Here is a 25,133-nt window from a genome sequence, read left to right as displayed (position 1 = left end):
TTCAAACTCGAGGACTCAAATGGAGTAGTCTGTGTTTACAAAATCCTCGTATTTTTTTTTTTGGAAGGCACAAAATCCTCGTATGAAAAGATTTTTTTTTTTGTACACTGAATTTTTTTTGGTACAAAATTAAAAGCTGGTTGAAATAATATGTGAGATATACACTTTATAAGTTATCTTATAAACACATCTTTTTTATAACTTGGTACAGTAAATATATCTCATCAATCAATAACGATTAGTTTTAATTTACAAAACAAAAACAAGTAATAGTTACTTTTTTACTTTTAATATTATCACTTCGTGGATATATGTGTATTTTTCTTTTTCTTTCAAACAAGCAATCATCAATTTTGGCCATCTAACATTACGAAAAGGAACTTATTTGTTCACTTGGAAAAATAAAAAAACTGTCCTAGCCAACATTGTGTCTTTGACTATGAAAACTAGTCCCCATTCAAAGCAGTTGTCATTTGAAATATGTATAATGAATCAAAAATATTAAAAAATATATATGCTAATAAAAATAAAATTATTTAAATATATCATTTTTATTTTATTAATATTAATAAGAATAAATATAAAAATGATTAATAATTTCCCAGTTTTTTAAAATAATGGATAAATTTATGAAAGAGAAAATGATAAATAATTTAAATAAACTAAAGACGTTTAAAATGATCATAATTATTTTTAAATAGAGTAATAAATGAATATTCACAAAAACTTACGCTAACAAGGCCAAAATCTATAGAAAACAAATAAATTTTAGCTTAATCTATAGATATCACTATATTAAATACGGAATTCGATGTCTTGAAAGCACAAATAAATGTTTGCTTAATCTATAAATATCACCATATTAACTATCTAATCAAAATGATACCTCAAAAGATAAAAAGTAGTGTCAAAGCTTAAAAGGGCAACAAAATCCCAAGATGGGAAATTGCTTATGTACTACTTTATATATAGTGGCAATACCCAATAGGTTTCCATATGCCAGGGTGCTTTATATCATTATACTAGTAATTAATCACGGATAATTTCTCAATTAGGTCAAGTTGCAATAGAATAATCAAAAGTTGCCTCCTTACCTTTGTTATCGTTCTCAACAATTAATAGGTTAAGACATTTTACGACACATTCTTTTCAACTTAATTTTTATTAAAAAAATACATTTACTCTTTATTTAATAGGATTAACATAAAATTTATATGTTAAAATTTCTAGAACTTATTCCTGAATAAAGTCAATTTGATGTTCGAAAAAAATCACATGTCTTTATTTCATTTAAGAATTTAATGATAAAGATATAAAAAAACTAAACTGAAGTTATTTTTCTAAAAATTATAAGTTATATTTTATTAATTTGTTTTTAATTTCTAAAATTTAAATAAATTTAAATTACTAATCGTTAGTGTTGATATTGGACAAAATTTAAGTCTATACAACTTTATTTTAATAATTTTAACTTATGTTTAGAAACTATTTTAACTATATTTAACTTATAAGCTACTTTTTTCTTCTATTTTTATCCTTATTAATTTATTTTATTTTTTAATTTTAGAATTTTTTTTATATTTATTATTTAATTTGTTAAACATTTTCAATTCAATAAACTAGTTTATAAATTTTTAGTTTCTCAACTTCTAATTTTTAATTTAATTTTTTTAACTAATTCACAAGTTTTCAGCTAACTCATTAATTAATTTTACCCATCATACACCCTATATAACCTTTTTTACAAACAAACAAGAGGATAAAATTTTAAAAAAGTAAAACCGACGGTGTAATAAAAAATAAAGAAAGAAGAATATAAATTTATAAAAGAAATACAAATATAATCGATTAATTAATTATGAGTCTACAACAAGTCTGTGAATTTCTCTGACAAACCCTAGGTAAAAAAATAATCAACAATTCCATTAGATTTGCGCCGGGACTACTTCAGAAAATGGAGAAGGATTTCATTTGACCGTAAAACCAACCAACATAAAAATTAAAATTTTATTTATCCAATAACATAAATTAGATTACTGTTAAAAAAATAAAAATAAATACTAGTTGACACACAGGTGACAAGGCCTGTATTCCTCAGTGAAATGAAATGATTAAAAGTTTAAATTTAGACTCGGGTATGAAATATGTCGGATAAAAATATTGAATGTATATTTATTGTTCTTTATGGATTAGTCACGTCTTCCCACAATTAATATACTTTGTATGAATTCTACGATAAAGAAAAAACTTGATTAAAAACATAAATATACCACCTAATCATCCTCCTCTCTATTTAATAACAAAAATAACAACACCACCATATATGGAGGAGTTACTTACTGCTCCTTCATCAGACAACAACCTCATTCATTCCACTCACTATGCATATCAACCAACGGTGACCGTTGGATCTCATTCTCCCATGACTCCTTAGTGTTAGAATAAATGTAAGGTAAAATTAAAAACATCATTTATAAGTGAAGAGAAGACCCATACCACTTGACTCTTGATGTTTTTGGTTAAAAGTGAAGAGAAGACCCGTACCACTTGACTCTTGATGTTTTTGGTTAAAGTATGATGTCAAATTCTATTGCTCATGACTCACAGATGAAATGTGTCTCACAAATGGAGTCGAGTTTCCTTATGTATATCTCCCCTCCGATTTCCCAACATTTATTCCTCTTCCTTCTTAAACACTCTTCTTATTCCTTAATGTTTTGAGTTAAAATATAATATAAATTTTTTATGTGATTGCTCATCACTCGGAGAGAAGAGCAGCGTGTCCCTTAGATGGAGCGGAGTTCCTTTATGTACATCTCCCCTCCAATTCCCCAACATTTACTCCTCCTCCTCCTTAGACACTCTCCTTTGCTTCACTCACACGATTCTTTCTTTCTTTCTTCGCTTCCACCTTTTTCCCTTCACTCCTTTATTCTTCTTCGGATCGGAGAGTAACTCACACACTCTCATCCTCAATGCCACTTTCCTCTGTTTTCATTCTCCTCACCAATTTCCGCTTCTCTCCCGAGGTACTCTAATAACACTCTATTACATTATTATTCTGTTTATTTTCAATACAAAACTTAGATGCAGTTCCTTAAGTACTTAGTACTTTCCGTACTATTCTCCCATCAGAATTGAAGTTTCATTTCAATAATAATACGTGAATTTGCTATAGTGCTGTGACGTTTATTATTACGCTGATTACCGAGATGAAACTCCAATTCTGATCGGATGATAGTGCCAAAAAAGTATAAAAGGAACTGCTGCATCTAAGTTTTTGTCCTTATTCTCTGATCTTGTTTTTGTTAATTAATGTTATGTTGATTTTACTTGTCTAATTCACTGGCATTGGATTTGGTGTGTTGATGAAGCAGATCTCGAGCGTGTAACAGTATAATAATAATAATAATAATAATTTATTGGTGAGAAATGAGGTTGTGGTGGTTTTTGGAGTTTGGGTGTGTATTTATAGTAGTTCTTCTGTTTGGCCTTGTAAAATTTGGGAAGGCCGAGGTTTACATAGTCACCGTTGAGGGAGAGCCTATCATAAGCTACAAGGGAGGAATCGATGGCTTTGAAGCCACCGCGGTGGAATCTGATGATGATGATGATGAGAAGCTTGATTCCACAAGGTATATATAGTGTTTTGTTTGATAATATTCTTCTAAACTTTTTTAAATTGTTCTGTGTTGTGTTATTCTTACTGGATATGGGAATCAAGTTGTTGAATTTGTTATTTGCCTGTGTTTTTAAATTGAATTTTTAATGAAGTATGTTGAGGTGAGAAATTTGTCAACTATTGGTCAAATAAATAAACTGTATTTATACAATTTTTATGTACAAAATTTTATACAATAAAGAGATATGGGAAGAGAAGAGAGGGAGGTGTAAAATAAAATGATGATGTAATGCTGAGAAATTAAAAAACAAAGTGTTGTAAAATTTTGTTTAATTAAAGGATGATATAACTCTTTCTAAATATAATAAAGTGGTGATATTCCTATAGGGTGGTGAATTGTGAATTCGGCTTTTTTTTTTTGTGTGTGCCTGTTTTATTCACCGCATGACTCTGTTTTTTACAAAGTTTTTCGCTTTACATAAATTAATGGCAAGTGCGTTGTGAATCGAGGACTGTATGGTGATTTTTTTGGTTCAATTTTTGTGCTATTTTAATCATGTTTCAGTGAGGTGGTGGTTTCTTATGCTCGGCACCTTGAAAAGAGACATGACATGCTTCTGGGGATGCTGTTTGAGCGTGGGACATACAACAAGCTCTATAGCTATAGACACCTTATAAATGGGTTTGCAGTTCATCTTTCCCCAGAACAGGTGATGTCTCGTATTGTTATCTTTTTAGTTTTTACTGTGATTTCGTTTAATAATAGTATGTTTTGTTGTTTTTGAACTTCATGTAAGCATGTTTTGTCCTCTTATATTAGTAGGCAGAAACTCTTAGACATGCTCCTGGGGTGAAATCTGTTGAGAGGGACTGGAAAGTGAAGAGGCTCACAACACACACCCCACAATTTTTGGGGCTTCCAACTGGGGTGTGGCCAACAGGAGGTGGCTATGAGAGGGCTGGAGAAGACATTGTGATTGGATTTGTGGACTCTGGGATCTACCCTCACCATCCAAGTTTTACTACTCATAATACTGAACCGTATGGTCCAGTTTCGAGGTATAGAGGAAAATGTGAAGTTGATCCTGACACTAAAAGAAGTTTCTGTAATGGGAAAATTATTGGAGCACAACATTTTGCTCAAGCTGCAATAGCTGCTGGGGCATTCAACCCTTCAATTGATTTTGATTCACCTCTTGATGGAGATGGGCATGGGAGGTTAGGCCCTCTTTCCTTCTTTATTAACTTCTTCACTTGGAAGTAGGAGTTCTTCAGATGCTCTCTTTATAAGGGGGCCTGTGCTCAAAAAATAAAACAAAACTATTTCTATGTCTTATAAACATAGGAAATGGGTAGTACCAATTTGATAACGATTGTTCTTTTAACAATTCCCCGTTGTTCTTGCATCTTCATCTGGCAGTCATACAGCCTCTATTGCAGCTGGAAGAAATGGAATTCCTGTGAGGATGCATGGACATGAATTTGGGAAAGCAAGTGGAATGGCTCCCCGTGCCAGGTGAGGAATGATGCCCCCCTAATTGTTCAACTTTTGATTAAAACCGGGAACTACTTGATGTTTTTTGTCTTCAGGATTGCAGTGTACAAAGCACTCTATAGACTCTTTGGAGGATTTATTGCAGATGTAGTTGCTGCAATTGATCAGGTATGCAACTTTACTGTATGTTTATGACTTTATGTTGGTGTTTTTCTCACAATGTTTCATTGTCCTTCAACACATTGATGTCCGAAATTTATTTTTGGCTCATTGACTCTGGATGAAAATCTCTCTGATACCAAGTCACTGATCTTGAGACAATACACTGAATTGCATATAAGATATGCTTCTTCAGCACTCAGCAGTCTTTTTATTTTTGAGCAATAAAACTCTAACTTAATAACTAAACATTCTAGTTCAACATAAACAATCAGTTATACAGTCTTATATTTTTCTAAGTGTTAGTATTTTATCTCAAGATGCCTTAATTATTTATATTTGAAAACGAACAGGCTGTGCATGATGGGGTGGATATACTCAGCCTTTCAGTTGGACCAAATAGTCCTCCATCAAACACCAAAACTACATTTTTGAATCCTTTTGATGCTACACTTCTTGGAGCAGTGAAAGCTGGTGTGTTTGTTGCACAGGCTGCGGGAAATGGTGGTCCTTTTCCTAAGTCATTAGTTTCATATAGTCCATGGATAGCAACTGTAGCAGCAGCAATTGATGATCGTAGATATAAAAACCATCTGATCCTCGGAAATGGAAAAATCTTAGCCGGACTTGGATTGTCACGTGAGTTTTCCAACTTCCAACTATGTTTATTAGGATATGTTGTTCTTAATCATGCACTGGGACATGGAGATAAAATGCTGATGATTATGGTGGAAATCTATCTTATTTGTAGCTGGTGAAGGTAAAGAAAAAAAGTTTAAAAAAAAAAACACGTTGTTCAGGTAGAATTAGTCTTCATTTTACTGCTTTAATTAAATGATTAATTCAGCATTGTTCTTATGGGTTCAGCTATAAATGCCGTGAAGGTGGGAAAGCAAATTCATGAGTTGTTTCTAGACAAATAAAGTCTCTTTAGTGTTCTGCAAATTTTATGCTTATGTGCCAAAGCATATTTATGGTTGTCCCCAATTCATTTGATATGTTCTAGTTTTCTTATATACTTTGTCTGTTGCTAATGGGTTTTTGCAGCTTCTACACGTTTAAACCAAACATACACATTGGTTGCTGCAACTGATGTGCTTCTAGATTCTTCAGTTACGAAGTACAGCCCCACTGATTGCCAGAGACCAGAACTTTTAAATAAGAACTTAATAAAGGGAAATATTCTTCTCTGTGGCTATTCTTACAATTTTGTTATTGGTTCTGCATCAATAAAGCAAGTCTCAGAAACAGCAAAGGCCCTTGGAGCAGTTGGGTTTGTTCTTTGTGTTGAAAATGTTTCTCCTGGAACAAAATTTGATCCAGTCCCTGTTGGCATTCCTGGGATTCTTATCACAGATGCCAGCAAATCAAAGGTACTTGAATCACATCTAGGTAGATAACGATGATGAATGCTAACTGTTTCCATCTGTTTTCTTGTAGCCGATGATTTACTACACAGCCTAATTCAGCTGCTGTTTTAATCTCCTTTTTGTATGGTTTCATCAATACTTTTTTATGATCACAAAGTATGTTCTATTTATAACTATTTGGAACATGCAAATTCTTTTTTTGCAGGAACTGATAGATTATTATAATATCTCCACACCAAGAGACTGGACTGGAAGGGTGAAGACTTTCGAAGGTACAGGTAAAATTGAGGACGGTTTGATGCCTATTCTCCATAAATCTGCACCACAAGTAGCAATGTTTTCGGCTAGAGGACCAAATATAAAGGACTTTAGCTTCCAAGAGGCAGATCTTCTCAAACCAGATATATTAGCTCCTGGTTCATTGATTTGGGCTGCTTGGTCTCTAAATGGAACCGATGAGCCAAATTATGTTGGTAAGTAATGGTTTGACTAATTTGCCTCTTAATTGTTGATGTTTGAAAATTTCTGCCTACTACTAAAGTACTAAACAATTACCTCACTACTGTGCTTAGCTTAGGTAAATAAGGAATGAAGGTTTCTGGGTAGAGTAGAGGTATTAGGTTCAGTTAACAATATCCAAAAAAAGAAAAAAAAAAACCCTTCAATTTTGTTAATAGAAGCTACTTCTTTGAAGGACTGTTGGACCCTACACATGGCAGGGCTCCTTAGTATTATTGGAAGAATTATTGCATGAATAAGCACGGAACTTATAGAAGAAAAACACTTGATAAAAGATATCATCATCAAAATACTATAGAATTTGATTTATTTAAGCAGTTTTTGCTTGAGCAGGAGAGGGGTTTGCAATGATATCTGGGACTAGTATGGCTGCACCACATATAGCTGGAATTGCTGCTCTGATAAAGCAGAAACATCCACATTGGAGCCCTGCTGCCATTAAATCAGCCTTGATGACAACATCGACCACTCTAGACAGAGCAGGAAATCCTATTCTAGCACAGCTATATTCTGAAACAGAAGCTATGAAGCTGGTCAAAGCCACTCCTTTTGATTATGGGAGTGGACACGTTAATCCCAGAGCTGCCTTGGACCCTGGCCTCATCTTTGATGCAGGTTTGTTTACCTCCTCTCTCTAATGTAACTATTTTGTTTGTCTTGGCACGTTTGTGTTCTGAGTTGACCATTAAATTTTGAATTTTGTTGTATCTGAGAATCAAGGTAAGTAAAATTCAGGAATTTCTGTGACAAGAAATTGGCATTGGGTCCAAGTCGCAACAAAATTTTTTAAAACAAAATAGAAAATTGGAATGTGACCAAATTATTCATGATCAAAGTTTTAAAAAAGACCCATAACCACCATTGTGGCCACAAAGTCAAGCTTTTTGAGGTTTCCATTATCGCTGTGACTGCATTAGGAGATGTAATTAAACGGTACCATAAAAGAAAAGTCACTTACGTAGGGTTAAAACAGTTACTCTAAGTTATTGTTGTTCCTTTATTTGTATCAAGAGTTCTCTTGAAATCATCCCTTGTTAAAATAAGTTCTTAAATATGCCTTTCAAAAGGTGTGGAAGTTCTCTTTCCTGTATTATGCATGTGTTTTTAGTGTACTAAAAGCAATGTCTTCCTGTAATCAATTCTAGCATCAAAACAAGAAAAACCAACAAAAAAGAATCTGCTTAGTTAATTTGCTAATCATTTTGCAGGATACGAGGATTATCTAGGGTTCTTGTGCACAACACCTGGCATTGATGTTCATGAGATAAAGAACTACACAAACTCCCCATGTAACAACACCATGGGCCACCCATCAAATCTAAACACTCCCTCCATTACAATTTCCCATCTAGTAAGAAGTCAAATTGTCACACGCACTGTGACAAATGTTGCTGATGAGGAAGAAACCTACGTGATCACAGCCAGGATGCAACCAGCAGTTGCCATTGACGTGAACCCTCCAGCAATGACCATCAAAGCCAGTGCATCGCGTAGGTTTACTGTGACACTCACTGTTCGCTCAGTGACAGGAACCTATAGTTTTGGAGAGGTGCTAATGAAGGGAAGCAGAGGGCACAAGGTGAGGATCCCTGTTCTGGCCAATGGATACTCAAGATAGCTTTAGTTTGGTCTGCAAAGAAAAGTTATGCCTGTAATATTCTTTGTAATTTGTGGAAATAAGGAAGGTACGGCGTTAGATTTATTCATGAAAATATAATATATGGTGTTGAATAGATGTAAAGGTAAGCAGGTGTAAGGAGGAGACTCCTGGTTTATTTTATTCCACATATAAAGTTTTGCTAATAACATCTTGTTATTTATTGAAATGCTTCTTCTTCTATAAGTTTTTGCATGTATCTGACCCCATCTCCCACAGTCAATTGCTTATAGCCGGTTGCAATACAAGATAATATTTAGAGTTTGACACATCATATAAGTTGTAAAGAGACAATATTTAACTTGAGAGTGGTTCATTATCAACATACCAACCAAAAACTTGATCCCTATTTTCTTCAACCTAGAGACCGCAACTCTAAGCAAGCTATAATTCAGTAAGCTTCAAAACAAGTGATTGAACTAAAAGTTATTCGAAGCATTTAAAATTCCACGATTTCTTAATACATCACAAACCATAAACATCTAAATCTATTTGAACAACCCGTTTTCATCAAACCTCTTAATGAACCAACAAACTTCAATCTGTTTTAGATCCATCTCACATTCTCACTTCAACTTGCCATAGCCTCTGTTAATCATTGTTGAAGATATACTTTTGTAACTGTATAATATTTTATTTTTTAATTTTTAAAATAGGATTTAGTAAATAAGTTGGTTTCCTATATTTTAGGAGTAAGTCAGTTTTAATGGATTAGCCTAGTCAATAAGTGGTTCCTATCTTTAAGGAGTAAGTTGGTTTTAATAATCTGTTTTGCTAATATCTTATTATTTAATTAGTTTATCTTTTGTTATTTATTGTATTGCTACTGAGAACAATTTGAATTAGAATAAAATAATTCTATTTCCTCCACATATGTATTGTCTCTCTTCTCTCCTCTGTTCTTTATAATTTCCTCCACAAAACCAACAATTGGTATTAGAGCCTTATTCTTACGGGACTTGTAGCATGGAAGGTGAAACAAGTTTTTCCCACATAACTCTCCCAATCTTTGATGGAGAGAATTATGATCTTTGGGAAGTGAAAATGCAATCCTACATGGAGTCTTTGGATTTGTGGGATGGTGTGGAAGAGGATTATGAAATATATCCGCTGCCTGAAAATCCCACCATGACCCAAATTAAAAATCACAAGGAAAGAAAGATGAAGAAGACAAAGGCGAGGTCATGTTTGTTCACTGGTGTTTCAAAAATGATATTCATCAGAATCATGACTCTTAAATCACCCAAAGCAATTTGGGATTATCTAAAAGAGGAATACACTGGAGATGATAGAATACGAAGCATGCAAGTGCTGAATTTAAGGAGGGAATTTGAACTTCAAAGGATGGAAGAGTCAGAGACAATCAAAGAATACTCAAACAAATTGTTGGGTATTGCCAATAAGATAAAGTTGTTGGGAAGTGATTTTGCTGATTCGAGAATTGTAGAGAAAATTTTGGTAACGGTGCCAGAGAGGTATGAAGCATCTATAGCTTCATTGGAGAACACAAAGGATCTGTCGAAAATCACATTGGCAGAAGTGCTACATGCCCTGCAAGCTCAAGAGCAGCGAAGGTTAATGAGGCAAGATCGTGTTGTTGAAGATGTTTTGCCCGCCAAACATCATGGATTTGATGAAAGCAAAAAGAATTTTTTCAAGAAGAATCAGCCAGCAAGCAGCGAAAATAGTGCAAACAACCAAAACAAAGACAAGGATAAAAAGAAAAATTATCCACCTTGTCAGCATTGCGGAAAATTGGGTCACCCACCATACAAATGTTGGAAACGGCCAGACACAAAGTGCAGCAAGTGCAATCAGCTTGGACACGAATCTATAATTTGTAAAAGCAAATTTCAGCAACAAGAAGTTGATGCCCAAGTTGTTGAGCAGGAGGGAGATTATATTTTTGCTGCAACATGCTATTCGATGAGGAGTAGTTCTAAATGTTGGTTGATTGATAGTGGTTGTACGAACCACATGACATATGATAAGATTCTATTCAAGGATTTGAAGCCAACTAATGTCTCAAAGGTCAGAATTAGGAATGGTGGCTATATTCCAGTAAAAGGAAAAGGAACTGTTGCAATTTCAACGTGTTCAAGTATCAAATTAATATCAGATGTTCTTTACGTACCTAACATTGAACAAAACTTGCTAAGTGTAGGTCAATTGATTAAAAAGGGATTTAAAGTGTCCTTTGAACATCAACATTGCTTTATCTATGACAATTTTGGCCGGGAAGTTCTAAGGGTTAAAATGAAAGGTAAAAGCTTTTCATTTGATCCAGCAGAGGAGGAGCATACAACCTATTTCACTCAAGTCACACCCACGAAACTTTGGCACAAGAGACTTGGTCATTGCCATCTTGAAAGAATGCTAAACACGAAAAAAAGGAAATATGCAAAAGAAAATTTGAAGAAGTTTCAAATGGAGGACTGCAAATCTGTTAGCACACCAATGAATCAAAAGGAGAAGTTCAGCAAGGAAGAAGGTGTTGATAACATTGATGAAGGATATTATGGGAGCTTGATTGGATGTCTAATGTATCTCACTACAACAAGGCCAAACATTCTATTTTCTCAAAAGAACAAAACTGGAATTTTTGTTGACAATCAAGTAGTCATTGTTATTGCAAACAATCCCGTGTGTCATGGGAAGACTAAACATTTCAACATCAAGGTTTATTATTTGATAAAGATGCAACAAAGTGGAGAAGTGAACTTAATTTATTGTAAGTCTAAAGATCAACTGGCTGACATGTTTATAAAGTCACTACCTATCAACAAACTTGAACTCAAAGAATTGGAGTTTGCAGTTCCAAAAGTAAGGAGGAGTGTTGAAGATATACTTTTGTAACTGCATAATATTTTATTTTTTAATTTTTAAAATAGGATTTAGTAAATAAGTTGGTTTTCTATATTTTAGGAGTAAGTCAGTTTTAATGGATTAGTCTAGTCAATAAGTGGTTCCTATCTTTAAGGAGCAAGTTAGTTTTAATATTTTGTTTTGCTAATATCTTGTTATTTAATTAGTTTATCTCTTGCTATTTATTGTATCGCTACTGAGAACAATTTGAATTAGAATAAAATAATTCTATTTCCTCCACATACATATTGTCTCTCTTTTCTCCTCTGTTTTTTATAATTTCCTCCACAAAACCAACAATCATCATCAAAGTTATTGTTTAGCCACCCCCATTCATAAACTCTACGCCATAAAGACCACCACCACCACTGTGAACAGTATCCTCTGCTTTGTTGCCCAAAAGATAAGGCATTAAACATTAGGAGATATAAAGTTAACCTAATGGTTGGGAAATGGTGAAGGGAGAAGAGAGGGGAGAGAGATCGTGAATTTAAATCCTCTCAACTGACATTTCTAACAAAACTAACAAATTAACATTTTTTGATAAAAAAAAAAGACATTAAACATCAACTATCCACATCACATAGTGCACCTCAAAGTTTTTCTCCACATCATCTTATAATTCCAAGTTAGAGAACAAACACCACATTAGTGGGTTAAAAATAAGTTAAAAGAGTATAAAGTAAGGAGGAATATGAATTCAAAAAATCAGGTATTTTTAGACAAACAAATCACTTAATAACTTCACACTAGCTCACTCTTTCATGCTTTTGGGCATGAACCCACCCACAAATTTTAATCTTTATCAGACCCTATATCCTAAGGGATAGGCTATCAGTATCATCTGCATGCCGTTAACTTAACTAGTAACAAGTGGAGGCTAGACAATGATGTTTTGCACCCACACAATCTTGTGCCCATGCCATCCTTGATATGGAATCATGTCCTTCTTGTATGGAGTTATATACGTTGCTCTTATAATCAACATTTCTGGACAAAAATTTCTAAAATGAATTTGAATTCAATTCAATGACTCTAGTTCTTAAAGGCATTGAATTGATTTCAACACTTTGAGGCATGTAATCCTCAACTCAGTCCTACCACAGAATTAGCCACTTGGGAAACAAAAGATAATTCCCTCAAGGTTCATCAAGATCATAGGCTTAAGATTTGGTTAAGTCATACTATAGATCTAAGTACAGTGTTTCTTGCTGATAAATCATACTATTGATTTGCTCAATTTAAAAGTAGAGAAATTTTATTTACTTAAAAAAATGAGGGACCAAAATTATATGTAATCCACATTAACTAGAAATGCAAAAAATGCAAGTGAAAAACAAAAACCATTCATGGAGGGGTTCGGAAATTAGCACAACCTTAATACCCCGAAGGAGGATTATATATTTTCATATCCAAAGTGCATATATATTTGAAAAAATTATAAATCAAAAAGAAAAATTAATGACGTGACATTTTGTTGAATTAGTAGCATGCACATGTAGTGATTGTAGAGTTTTTGGTACAAGTTAGTTATTTTTGTAAACTAATAACAACTAACTAACAATAACATCGAGAAAAAGACAAGTGATGTTTTGCTTTATGCATTGAATCATTGAAGACTTGGACCGCCGACAATTTATTTAACCCCAGGCTATCGTTCGTACACAATCAATTACAGGCTTCTTATATAAAATTAGATACGCTGTCCTTAAGCTTTTCATGGGCAAACATTTTTTCTCCTACGAATTTGAGTTCTTAAGCATTCCATGCACTTAGAAGAAAACAGTGTTCTTACACACTTAAAGGAAAGAAGAAAAAAAATTAAATAACAATATTTTTCTCCACCATTATTTGTTAAAATTTGTGCAATACTTAATTTATCATTTCATTTTGGCTTTTCATGAATTCTGTCAATTTTGATGTTGTGTTTGTGTGCTTCAACTCAACTTTTAAATAAAGCTCACAACTACTGGGTTTTGAAATCTTAGTATACTTTATTTTTTGTAAAATAGTTATACTTTTACTCGTTTATCATTTAATTCACGCATACACACACATATATATAAATTATAATTTTTATCGTGACAATAACTTGGTTTCTAGATTTATGAATACATTTTCTTTATTGAAGTGTTCATTTTCATACACGTTGTATATTTGTTAATATTTAATCATATTGATTGCTTATAAAAGAATTAATCATATTATATTAAGCAATTATTTCGTATAATATGTTTATGTTACTTGATAATACAAAACAATCTTTATTTCGACGATATTTAAAATTTCTAATCTTTGCTGCTTTCCCTGTAAAATTGTCTTTGCTTCACATACATATCAGGGAAACATGAAACAACCAAGTCTAACTTGCAGAAGAAAAAGGTGAGTTGAATGAAGATAAGCCAACGTGCATGGTGCATGCACATGCACCTAATCATAGAAAGTGTATTTATTTTTGTTATATCTGCACTCATTTTTGTGATAAGATTAATATTTAGATCTATAACTATCAGTCTATTTGTATTAGATATAATTATGTGCATGGTTTTCCAGTTAAAAATACTGTGATATATTTTAATACAAATCCAACATATAAAAATAAAATAAACACGAAAACAGAAGTCTTGATCACCCGTATCCATGATCGTATGAGCAGGTATAGTAAAGTAGTTGCCAGCACTCTTGAATCAGTACCCAGCCAATCAATCTCACGCACATTTTCTCGTATTCAGTGGTTAAAAAGCCCTTGGTCCTAAGACAGAGGGAAATAGTGATGTTGGACAAATGGGTGGTGGGTGGTCCTAAACTACGATTCTGATGGACATTTTTCAAAGTATCGCATATGAACAGAAACTGGGCCATTCATTAAAAAATAAATATCAAAAATATGTTTTGTTTTTTCCATTAAAAAATGAGCTAGTAAAGCGTATAAATCACTAAACTTTTTTTTACATTCTATTTCTTTTGAATAGAAAATTCTTTAATAATAAAATTGATTAATGATATATACCAACAAAGAATAATGGTTTTTTTTTTGTACTCACTGACAAATACGAATACAATAAACTGGGAAAGATTGGTTGATGACAGGTTGTTTGCACACAAATTATGTTTGTCAATTAATCATGCTAATAAGTATTCTAAACACACTTTTTAAATAAAACATTATTATAATAGTTTAATTAAGCAATTATAATAGTTAATATACTAAGAAAAAATAATTTTCATTTAAATATTTCTATTTTTAAACTTTTAATAAGTAGGCTAAGAGAAATATTCATTAGTATCTATAAAGCTTTTGCCAGTTAAACATTTTTTTTTTGTCAACGTACTTTGGTGTGGATTATCAACTCAATGATTAATTTTTGTTGAAAAATTTGACTAATTATTTTTAGTAAAATTTCTTATTCTAACTACATTTTTTTATTTAAAAAATATAAATTTGAGACCTTACTTAAAAAATTTAAACCATTGTACTTCACTCGTAGCAACATGTAAGTTTTATATAATAACTAACGAGTATGGAGTAAGTTACTAAATATGATCAATTTTGGAAAATTAACATACTAAAGTATATTGCCTCTAATTTCTGTAATATTCTCTCTTATTTCATTTAAGGGAGATATCAAAAGATGATAATAATAAAAATAAGAAAGTCTGTATAAAATAATATTAAGAAATCAATACTTTTTTAATCGAAAAATATATAATAAACTAAAATTTTACTAAAATGTTCAACATTTTTTCAAATGAAATAACATTTTTATCATCTAATATGTACAAAAATGTTTTGACTTCTTCATTGACGCGTTAGAATATTTATGTGATACCTTTAATATTTAATATTGACATTCTCAACGTGTAAATTAAAATAAATATTATATATTTTTTTGGAGCTATATGAATGGACGGAACACTAATTAGACGCTTTGTTGGAACATCAAAGCATCCACATCTCTTTATTTAGTCTTACTAATAATTACTATAAAAGAGAAGGCCAATTAAAAGTGCGCAAGCAACACTTTCTTTTTGCTCTTTTCTTTATTAACTTTTTATATTAAAAAAAGTAATCATAAGATACTTCAGTTATTCAATAATCACGAGTTTAGGTCCAAGTGTTTCTTTCCCCTTAATATTAAGTCATATGTTAGAACTTAGAAGGTTCATGCGATGATAATATCATAGCGCGTAAAATTCCTTTGACTTACGATGTTATAAATATCCAGAAAAAAAAAAAACTTCAGAATATTTTTTTCTCACAAAATGCATCTTATACTTTTTGTTATTTTATCCTTCGTGTATGATGGATCAATCATTTGCCTTGTAATTAAGAATTTTTATCTTATATGATAGTACTTAGTTTATAGACTATAGAAAATGCATAATCACAACTCACAGTCTATATAAAAACGAAAAAGACAATGAAAAAAGAAGCGTGACGCAAATCATCATACCGTTTGTGTTTTCAAAATTATCTTTGGTTATGTTTTTGTTAAGAAAAACGATGATAAATCCTATTAGCAAATTCTCCAAATATTAATTAATTACTTAAGACAAAATATATCAAATAAACAAATTAAAGTATTTAATGGTTTATGAATGTAAACAATACTTTACATTATATTTAATGATCAATTAATAATTATGAGGATATATTAAACAAATTCATTGAAAGATACATAATTATTAAAAAGCTCAAGAATTAAAAGTAAAGACAAATAATATATACATCAACATCTGCGAAAGTGTGAATAGGTAATATTGCAAACATTTAATATAAAAATAGGGAAAGATAACCACACACACATATATATACCTCCCCCACCCATTGCATGCCTTATATTGGCTCTCTCTATAAGCCTCAACGCCTTTTCATTTCCATTTCCTTATTTTTAGCACAAAAACCAAAGCACCGGACACACTCCCTCTCTTTAACATCCCATTTCTCTCTCAATCTGCACTTTCCATCTTCTTCAAAAAACTGATCTCACTTCTCGCATCCTTCAACATTTCTCTCTCTCTCTCTCTCTCTCTCTCAATCTGCTGTTTCTTCTTCAACATAGAGATGGTATGTGCTCTAATCTCTTGCTTTGTTTTCTTATATACGCACATGTTTCTCTCTGTTTCATTTTTTTTTTATAGGTAATGGTTAGTATTAAAATGTTAAGTTTGTAAATAGAAGAGATTTTTATAGAAGAGATCCAACTCACGATTTTTTTTTCTTTTTTTCTTAACAATTCAACCCATCTTATATATTGATTTCTTTCTATTTCATAGGTTTATCTTAGATTATATATATATATATATATATATATATATATACACACACACATTCTTGTATGAATTAGTTCCTTAATCTGTTTCAAATCATTGAAACTGTGAATCAACTATTAAGATTGTTCCAGTTTAATTAAAAAGTTTAATAGTTTATGATAATTTTATTTGACTCAAATATCATTGTTTCATACGGAGAATATCTGTGTTCTGTACAAAAACAAATTCTTTTGTTTCATGCGTTCTCTTATATGCATACGTTTTTTCTTTTCTCCCGAATAGATGACTGGTTTTGGGCACCTAATAAGAAGGTGGTTTAATTTTAGTCTTCTAACGGCCAAATGAGTGGTTTTCCGACGCATGCATACACTTATATATATATATATATATATATATATATATATATATATATATATATATATATATATATATATATATATATCCAATCACACATTCCCAGTTTCTGAACTTGGAAGCTAATTAATTAATCCATCTTTATCATTATATAAATAATATAACAGTTCGTTGTGTGGACGGAATATTTTACTATAATATATATTGATTCTCTCTTCAAGGCATGCATGTGAATGCGAAAAAGGAAAAAAAAAGAAGTTAATGTTAGTATTTAATTTATTGTTCCTTAGTTCACGGGCACAACGCCTCGGAATATGTCAATTTCGAGTTGGCAACCCTATAGTTGTATGTGTTTTGATTGGCTTTCTGAACTCCCTCATCTACTAGGAAAACGACGTCGTATCAAGTATCCTTGGCTGAATAGTATTATTTTTATGCAAATATATCAATCATTATCTATGCAATAAGTTACGTAATTATTGTTCTTCTCTTTTGTAAACTGAACCCACATTGTGAGCTTTTATGAAAACCCCTTTACTAAAAAAATGTGAGTTCGTTATATTTATAGAACATTGATTAGATCTTACTAAACAAAATCCAAATTACCAAAGAATTTAATTTAGTTAATTGAATATGATAAGTGGGCTATTATAAATTTTCTGGTTTTCGATGATAGAAAAAAAATCGAATTTTGATTTCTACAAGAGAAGAATTTGCCCATGGCTTTGGTTGTATATGTGACACGGTTAGACCTTAATTTGGCTATTACTTGGTGTCGGGTGGTCTTCTCCGGCTTAGGTTTATATGGTCAAATTTTGTACACTTGGATGTTGGACTGTATTTGCAATTTGCAGGCCAAGAGTGCATTGAAGTCGTCGTTGCTTTTACTTTACAACAAAGAAAACTAAACTAAGATTATTCAAGAATCATAGTTTATTTATAAGAAATGTCGTCTACACGTGTGTTACTTTTCGTATATACTACTTATATACTGTTTAATCATTACTCTATTTCTTTATCTTTGTGTCTCCAATACGAATACTACTAACGAGGAATACAAATTTGGGAAACATAAATATACATTTTTTTTTACTTTATTAAGTTATATATATATATATATATATATATATATATATATATATATTTAATTAAGTCCATTGATGGATAACTAGTGAATTTTCTTAGCATCATATGACTAAACTTCAGCTTATATTTTGATGGCCTTTACCTCTTAACCTTAGTGTTTGGGTTATGATTTATATGATCACATCAATTTTATGATCAGATGGTTAAGCTAGTAGTGTGAGTGTATTTATTTTAAATATCCTGAAATTAGGGTCCGACTCTTTACTTTGAATGAAAAAAAAAGAAAGAAAATTAAAGTCCCATAAACTACAATGATTGTTTCTATGATATGTATCATAATAATGATAACAATAATTATAGTAATTTGTTAAAATATACCAAAAGAATTGCAATTATTGCAAATATTGTACTAATCTATGGTTATTATTACCATTTAATTACCATCTTTACACCAATATTCGTGCAACTCTTTTCGGATTTTAGGATACGCGGTTTAGAAAATAAGAATGTGAAACGTAATGATGCAGATGGAAGAGAAGAAAGAAACAAAAGTTGTGCTCACAAGGCCATTAACAATACAAAGGGATTCTGATTCAGACGCGTCTTATAAAGCCCCTAATCTTTTGCAACGAATACTGAGTTTATTCGAGAATGTACGCCCAGGGTCTGATCTCACACGCTTCCAGGTACCTTCACTTCTTAGTCCTTTCACGTTTATCTTTTTCTTTTTCTTTTTGCTTAAACTTGGGGTATTCTAATTCTAGCTATGGATTCCCACATCAATTATATTGTTATCTACATTTTTGGCTTAGGAGAGCCAGAGCCACTCCTCCGGGACCAAATTAATAATGTCCCAACTACACAATAGGTCAATAGTGATCATGACGTATGGTATTTTAAAATTGTTAGAAAATCTTGTATATAAAAAACATGTAATGTCTATGCTTGGCTTCTTTTGTAATTTTTGTTAAAATAAATAAACTCTTTTTTTATTCTTTAATCAAATGCTATCCAAATTAATTTGTCAATAGAGTTAATTTTTTGGTGAGTATGGTTCGTTTTATTTACAAAAGAAAAATATTTCCATAATAAAAAAATTTGACTTAAAATGTCATATTTATGATACTTTCTCCGTCCTATTATAATTGTCGTGTAAGAGAAAAAAATTATTTCAAAATAATTATCATTTTAGCTTTTCAATGTCATATTAATTATATTTTTTTACTTATATTTCTTATAATATTAATGATGGACAATAAAATTTATAAATGAATTAATTATGATATAAGGTTTATTATGTAAAACTACTACTCTCTTTCATTTATTAATTATTATTTTTTTGCCTGTATAAAACAATATAGGATGAAAATTATAATTCGATAGAGGAAGTAAAAAGAGAAATACTAACAATACTTCTATCTAACACTTTTTTTATGATTTATTGAAATTTATTGAAATTACTAATTTTGATTGGACTTATTACTCATTTGATGACTCCCTCTCTTGATTTAGAAATGTATCCCATCAAAATTAGTGTTTTTCAATAAATTTTAGACAATCATAGAGAGAAGAATGTCGTTTGCATTACTCATTGTAAAATTTTTAGAGAGAAATATTAAGAATACACTCACTAACATACTTCTTCAAAGATAATCTCCTTTATTGTTCAAAATTTATTGGAAACAACAAAATTTTGTGGGCTCCCCCACATCATATTTAATGTTTCTATCTCATGAATTTGCATATTTAAGAAGAGTATGTTAGAAAGTGTATTCATAATCCTACTCAAATTATTAATTTGAGAATAGAGTGTGTTCCTAATACTCCTCAAATTATTAATTTGTAATGCTTGGTTAGAGTAAAATACGCAGTTAAAGAAAAGAAAATATGCAAATCATAATATTAATTATCATAAGTAGTCATGTATGTATTGATAGATATAAGTAAAATTATAATTGGCAGTGTAGAAGTTAGCAGCAGTATGTATTAGGGTATATGTGACAGAAAATGGCTTGCCCTGCATTAGTTGTTCTGTATCAGAATTAGAACCTGTCTTGATGATAGTTATTTATAGAATATAACTGCTGGCACTATGAATTAGGGTATATTATTATATTTGATAGTAGGGTGTGTAATTAAGGAGTGTTAGGGTGTATTTCATTAGCTTATCAATTGGTGTTACATCAGATAGTACTATTATTTGAGTCAACATATTACAGAAAATGACGAAAATCTTTTACTTTACTTGCAGCTGCCACCTCTGTTCAACTTACCAAAGTCACAACTTCAGTGCTATGGTGAATCAGTGTATTGCACAGCTTCAGACTTGCTAAGTATGTGCAACAATGGTCAGAGTCCACTTGATAGGTTCATATCTGTGGTAGCATGGTGCATATCTACCACTCGCCCTCTGACTTTTGGTGTTGCTCCTTATAATCCTATTCTTGGTGAGACACATCATGTTTCAAAGGGAAATCTTAATGTGTTATTGGAGCAGGTACTTGCTTCTCATTTCTACATTTTTACACGTTTTTGCCCAAGTGCCTAACCTTATGGCTAAATATTTAGTTTGGTCACAAAAGTATAAAACATGATCTTATTCTGATATTTTATAATGTTATATTCATAAAACAATTTCTGCAACACTTTTGTTTGTTGTAAAAATGTTTCTAAAAGAATTTGTACAAATTCAATTGGTGGTCTTTTGAGTCACTCTTTATTAATTGGATTAAACTTCAAACATAATTTTTGGCATTTTTCTCGATATCCATTTCCAAGATAATTAGAGATTTCTTGGTTTACTTGTCTGCAGATTTCACATCACCCTCCAGTAACAGCTCTCCATGCAACAGATGAAAAGGAAAACATTGAAATGTTATGGTGCCAGCGACCTGATCCAAAGTTTAATGGTATCTCACTATGTTGACCTTTTTTCTAAGATCATAATTAATTCAAAACATCAACACCTAAATGACTTATAGACTACTATCAATCTCAATAATAAACTTTCAGATGCCAAAGATCAAAAAGTTTTGAATTTTGTGTGACCGCTGCAAATATATGTGATTAATTAATTGATTAAAGCAGTGACCTAATGTCAACAAAGAATCAATACAGAGAACATATTTTTCATATAATGCATTTGCCTGGTTACCAATCAGGTGTCAACAAAAGGAAATCTATGCAGCAGCTCTATTTAGACACACTTATTATCAATCATTTCAATCATGTGCTGCATTTGATAATTTATGTCCCCAAAAATAAAAAGATCTTTCATTTTGACAAAATTATTAGGAACTCGTAATGTCAGACTTTATCTAGCCCTTTAAAGTTCTTTCTGTTTTTGAATCCTGAAAAGTGCATTACATTGCTTATAATGAAGTTTTGATCACAGTTTTGACTGCTTGTGTTGGACGTTTTACACTCTTCAGAAATGATCTAGAATAAGGTCCTCATTCAATAAACTTCTCAATAAGCACTAAGTTAATTTTAACTCGTGCACTTCGATATTTTTAGGAGCTCTCTCATTTACCCTTTTAATAATTTGAGATGCATAAGTTAATTTTAACATATGGAAGAAATTTAGGTTATTTTACCTTTCAAATCCATATTATTTTCTTTTCCCATGAGTAATTGTTCAAAAAATTATCCAAATTAGCTGTAAGTATGTTAGTTTCAACTTTCATGTTCTAAATGTAGCTCCTTCATTTAAAAACTTAAGTGGATTTATATGTCTGTGTCTGCAACAGGCACATCAGTTGAAGCTAAAGTGCATGGTATACGCCAGTTGAAGCTCCTAAATCATGGTGAAACATATGAAATGAATTGTCCTCACCTTTTACTTAGAATTCTTCCAGTTCCTGGGGCTGATTGGGCTGGCACAGTTAATATACGGTGCCCAGAGACAGGTCTAGTAGCTGAATTATCCTACAGATCAAGTTTTTTTCTAGGAATTAGGGGGAATCATAGAGTGATCAAAGGGAAGATCCTTGACTCTTCATCATTGAAAGTTCTATATGAAGTTGATGGTCATTGGGATAGGTATTATCTTCCTTCTAAGCATCTGTACTTTCACATGTTATTTAAAAAAATTGAGAAAATAGGTTATGCAATAACAACGTAAAACAGTTTTACACCTTTATTCAATTACACGTATGATAAATTTGTTAATTTTATGATATCTAATTTAAAAGTTATACCAATATTCAATAGTAATTTATGATTGAACGAAACTAATCCTGTCGATATATGACCATTAAAGGAAAAATATATGAAATGCATAATATTAGAGGTGCACAATTGATTAAGATATTCTCTAGTTACGTGCCTAAGTTATTTTCAAGAATAGTACCTTTTTTAAGTATAGTTGACGTTCTTATCCATTTTGTTATGCAGGACCGTAAAAGTGAAGGATACAAATAATGGGAAAGTAAGAGTGATATATGATGCAAAGGAAGTGATGTCAGGTCTCGTAACTCCTATATTCAAGGACACGGAGGTACTAAAATTTCTATTCTCTACCCCCTATTCTATACTCAATGTGCATTATTTAGAATTTAGATGGATAAATTTACAAAACTCATTTAGATATGTACACATTAAACAATTAAATTTTTTGTTCAAGTAATTGTGTTGTCATGTTTTCCGGAATGTGACATGAGATTCTCTTGTTTAATTATCAGAGTGTGTGGCAAACAGAATCAGCTCATGTTTGGGGTGAATTGAACCAAGCTATTATGAGCAAAGACTGGGAGAAAGCAAGAGAAGCAAAGCTAAAAGTTGAGGAAAGACAAAGGGAGCTTGTGAGAGAAAGAGAATCAAAAGGAGAAACATGGATTTCTAAGCATTTTGTAGTGTCTAACAACAAAGAAGGGTGGCAATGCTCACCTATTCATAAGAGTGTACCAGCTGCCCCCATCATAGCCCTATAATTGTCATTGTCCAGTAGTGTAAAGCAAGGAAGAGTACATTTTAAAAGAGAATGTTCATAAAGAAATTTAATGGTTGAAATTTTGACAAGAAGTCAAGAATTAAGTATATAATAAAAATTAAAATTAGTTACAATTTTAATAATTGATTTTCAACTATTATTAATATTTTTTCAGGTGCACTCTTCTTATTTAAGAATATATATTTTTTAATTTAGCAGGAATAAACTTAATAATATAAATTTTTTTTATACTATATTAAATTATGGATTGACATATTATAAAGAAATATATTTTGGTATTAATAAATTTAAAAATTATATTCAAAGTGATTTTAATTAATTAATTAATAACATTAGACTCTAAGTCATGTTTAGAGTAGTGTTTCAAAATTGATTTTAAATAAATTCTTTATGTGAAATTGTTTTTCATTAAAATTGATCTTAAATAATATGATTTATGTTTAGATGTTTTATTCTAAAATAAGTTAACAGTTAAATTAAGTATAATTTTTCTATCCAATAAATAATACCTAAAGTTATTTCAATTCATAATTAATTCTAAATTTAGAATCAATTTTTTAACGTAATACTAAACATTTAAAATCAAGTTAGTGCGTATTTGGTTATGATTATCTAACACATGTATATAGTCTCTCTTCACGTTTTACAGAATCAATAAATTCTAGTTTGACGTAAATGAGTCCATTTCTAGTTTCACGTAAATGAGTCCATTTGATGGGATTTTAAGGGAAGACATGCCTAACATATCCACTCTCAAATAGACACTTAATTGGTATGTCAATGTGATTTTGGACTTTCTAATGCAAATCCAAAAAGAAAAACTCACTATAATACTAACATGCAAACAGGCCCCACCTTCCCACTTCATATGTGTATTAAGAAGTTCCAACCAAGCTGAATGTATATAGGAACTAGCTCGATACCAGTAGTGCCTTGCATGGGTGACTAGGTTCTTTCACACATTTTATAGAAAGTAAACAATGTAATTATAGTTAAAAGAATCAATGTTTAATGGAATGAATATTTTGTGGTGAGTATATTGTTTACAAAAGTTTAAATTATATTTTATTTTTTTGTCAATAAGAACAATAAGATAACAAGAGTACACATAGATAGAGTTTGAAGTTAGTATATTAGCAACAAAAAAAAAGATAAATTGTGTTGTATATAATGATATAATATTATATGATAAATTGATATAATAAATACATGTTAATCATCAAAGTATTTTTCTTAATATAAAAACAAAATTAAAACTAAAAAATAATTAAAATACTAGAACATATTTTAATTTTACCCAAGTCTTTAATTATTTAAAACAAAAAAAATATAAATAATTATCAATAGGCATGTCAATAGTACAAGGTGAGAATGAATATCCCCGTCCACACCTTCATTCAATAAAATTAAAACCAAAAATCAAAATAACCCAAAGACAAAAAAATATTATAACCTTATCTTAATTTGTAATTACTTGACACTAAAAGATGTATATGTAGTAGCTGTTGGGTATAGACTGTTGGGTATAGACATGACAACTCGGTGGGGGTAGGGATGAGTATGTCGAGCATGTTGTTCTAGGTCCCCATCCTCACTCCTGTCCTCAGGATCCTTGTTAAGGATTACTCACCCATCTTCATTTGTGATATGGTATATCTACTCAGTTCATATTTTTTTTTTCCACTAAAAATCACTAATACTTTAAAATAATATATTTGTAGATATTTTTTTTGTCTACTTTTAAATTGAAAACTAATTTTAGATGTCATTTAATTGAATAA

The 25,133-nt window shown here is 31.1% G+C and overlaps 3 protein-coding genes across 5 annotated transcripts; all 3 read left to right on the top strand.

Moving 5' to 3' along the window:
* Positions 1-2,672: 2,672 nt before the first annotated feature.
* Positions 2,673-8,991, top strand: LOC100784999 (subtilisin-like protease SBT2.6). 2 transcript variants are annotated; one of them, XM_006597732.4, is made up of 11 exons: positions 2,673-3,029; positions 3,511-3,635; positions 4,188-4,332; positions 4,446-4,840; positions 5,043-5,138; positions 5,213-5,285; positions 5,630-5,915; positions 6,324-6,649; positions 6,852-7,119; positions 7,499-7,780; positions 8,374-8,991. In XM_006597732.4, the coding sequence occupies exons 1-11, from the start codon at positions 2,976-2,978 to the stop codon at positions 8,781-8,783; spliced, it is 2,460 nt and encodes an 819-aa protein (XP_006597795.1). In that variant the 5' UTR covers positions 2,673-2,975; the 3' UTR covers positions 8,784-8,991. The 2 variants fall into 2 exon arrangements, with proteins under 2 accessions (XP_006597795.1, XP_003547451.1); XM_003547403.5 differs by having other exon boundaries at positions 2,674-3,029; positions 3,378-3,635.
* A 1,058-nt stretch (positions 8,992-10,049) lies between these two features.
* Positions 10,050-14,255, top strand: LOC100784470 (uncharacterized). Its single transcript, XM_006598324.2, has 3 exons — positions 10,050-10,923; positions 14,029-14,069; positions 14,241-14,255. The coding sequence occupies exons 1-3, from the start codon at positions 10,050-10,052 to the stop codon at positions 14,253-14,255; spliced, it is 930 nt and encodes a 309-aa protein (XP_006598387.2).
* Positions 14,256-16,517: 2,262 nt separating this feature from the next.
* Positions 16,518-23,431, top strand: LOC100810995 (oxysterol-binding protein-related protein 4C). Of its 2 annotated transcripts, none has more exons than XM_006597731.4 (7): positions 16,518-16,755; positions 18,929-19,087; positions 20,653-20,898; positions 21,214-21,310; positions 22,151-22,442; positions 22,797-22,899; positions 23,084-23,431. In XM_006597731.4, exons 1-7 carry the CDS (start codon positions 16,753-16,755, stop codon positions 23,330-23,332), a joined length of 1,149 nt encoding a protein of 382 aa, XP_006597794.1. In that variant the 5' UTR covers positions 16,518-16,752; the 3' UTR covers positions 23,333-23,431. The 2 variants fall into 2 exon arrangements, with proteins under 2 accessions (XP_006597794.1, XP_003546425.2); XM_003546377.5 differs by having other exon boundaries at positions 18,885-19,087.
* Positions 23,432-25,133: the final 1,702 nt, after the last annotated feature.

Source organism: Glycine max, chromosome 15, assembly GCF_000004515.6.
Source record: "Glycine max cultivar Williams 82 chromosome 15, Glycine_max_v4.0, whole genome shotgun sequence".
In the NCBI taxonomy this organism is placed as follows: domain Eukaryota; kingdom Viridiplantae; phylum Streptophyta; class Magnoliopsida; order Fabales; family Fabaceae; genus Glycine; species Glycine max.
Note: the sequence above shows the minus strand (reverse complement) of the source record. Positions and strands in the feature narration are given on the sequence as shown.

Bases quoted from the DNA above. Each gene is read 5' to 3' on its own strand.
- LOC100784999 (XM_003547403.5), top strand. From the start codon at position 3,433: ATGAGGTTGTGGTGGTTTTTGGAGTTTGGGTGTGTATTTATAGTAGTT. The intron at 4,841-5,042 runs GTTAGGCCCTCT...TTCATCTGGCAG, and splicing joins GATGGAGATGGGCATGGGAG to TCATACAGCCTCTATTGCAG. The intron at 7,120-7,498 runs GTAAGTAATGGT...TTGCTTGAGCAG, and splicing joins CGATGAGCCAAATTATGTTG to GAGAGGGGTTTGCAATGATA.
- LOC100784470 (XM_006598324.2), top strand. From the start codon at position 10,050: ATGACTCTTAAATCACCCAAAGCAATTTGGGATTATCTAAAAGAGGAA. The intron at 10,924-14,028 runs GTATCAAATTAA...CATACATATCAG, and splicing joins TGCAATTTCAACGTGTTCAA to GGAAACATGAAACAACCAAG.
- LOC100810995 (XM_003546377.5), top strand. From the start codon at position 18,920: ATGATGCAGATGGAAGAGAAGAAAGAAACAAAAGTTGTGCTCACAAGG. The intron at 22,443-22,796 runs GTATTATCTTCC...TTTGTTATGCAG, and splicing joins GTTGATGGTCATTGGGATAG to GACCGTAAAAGTGAAGGATA. The intron at 22,900-23,083 runs GTACTAAAATTT...TTTAATTATCAG, and splicing joins CTATATTCAAGGACACGGAG to AGTGTGTGGCAAACAGAATC.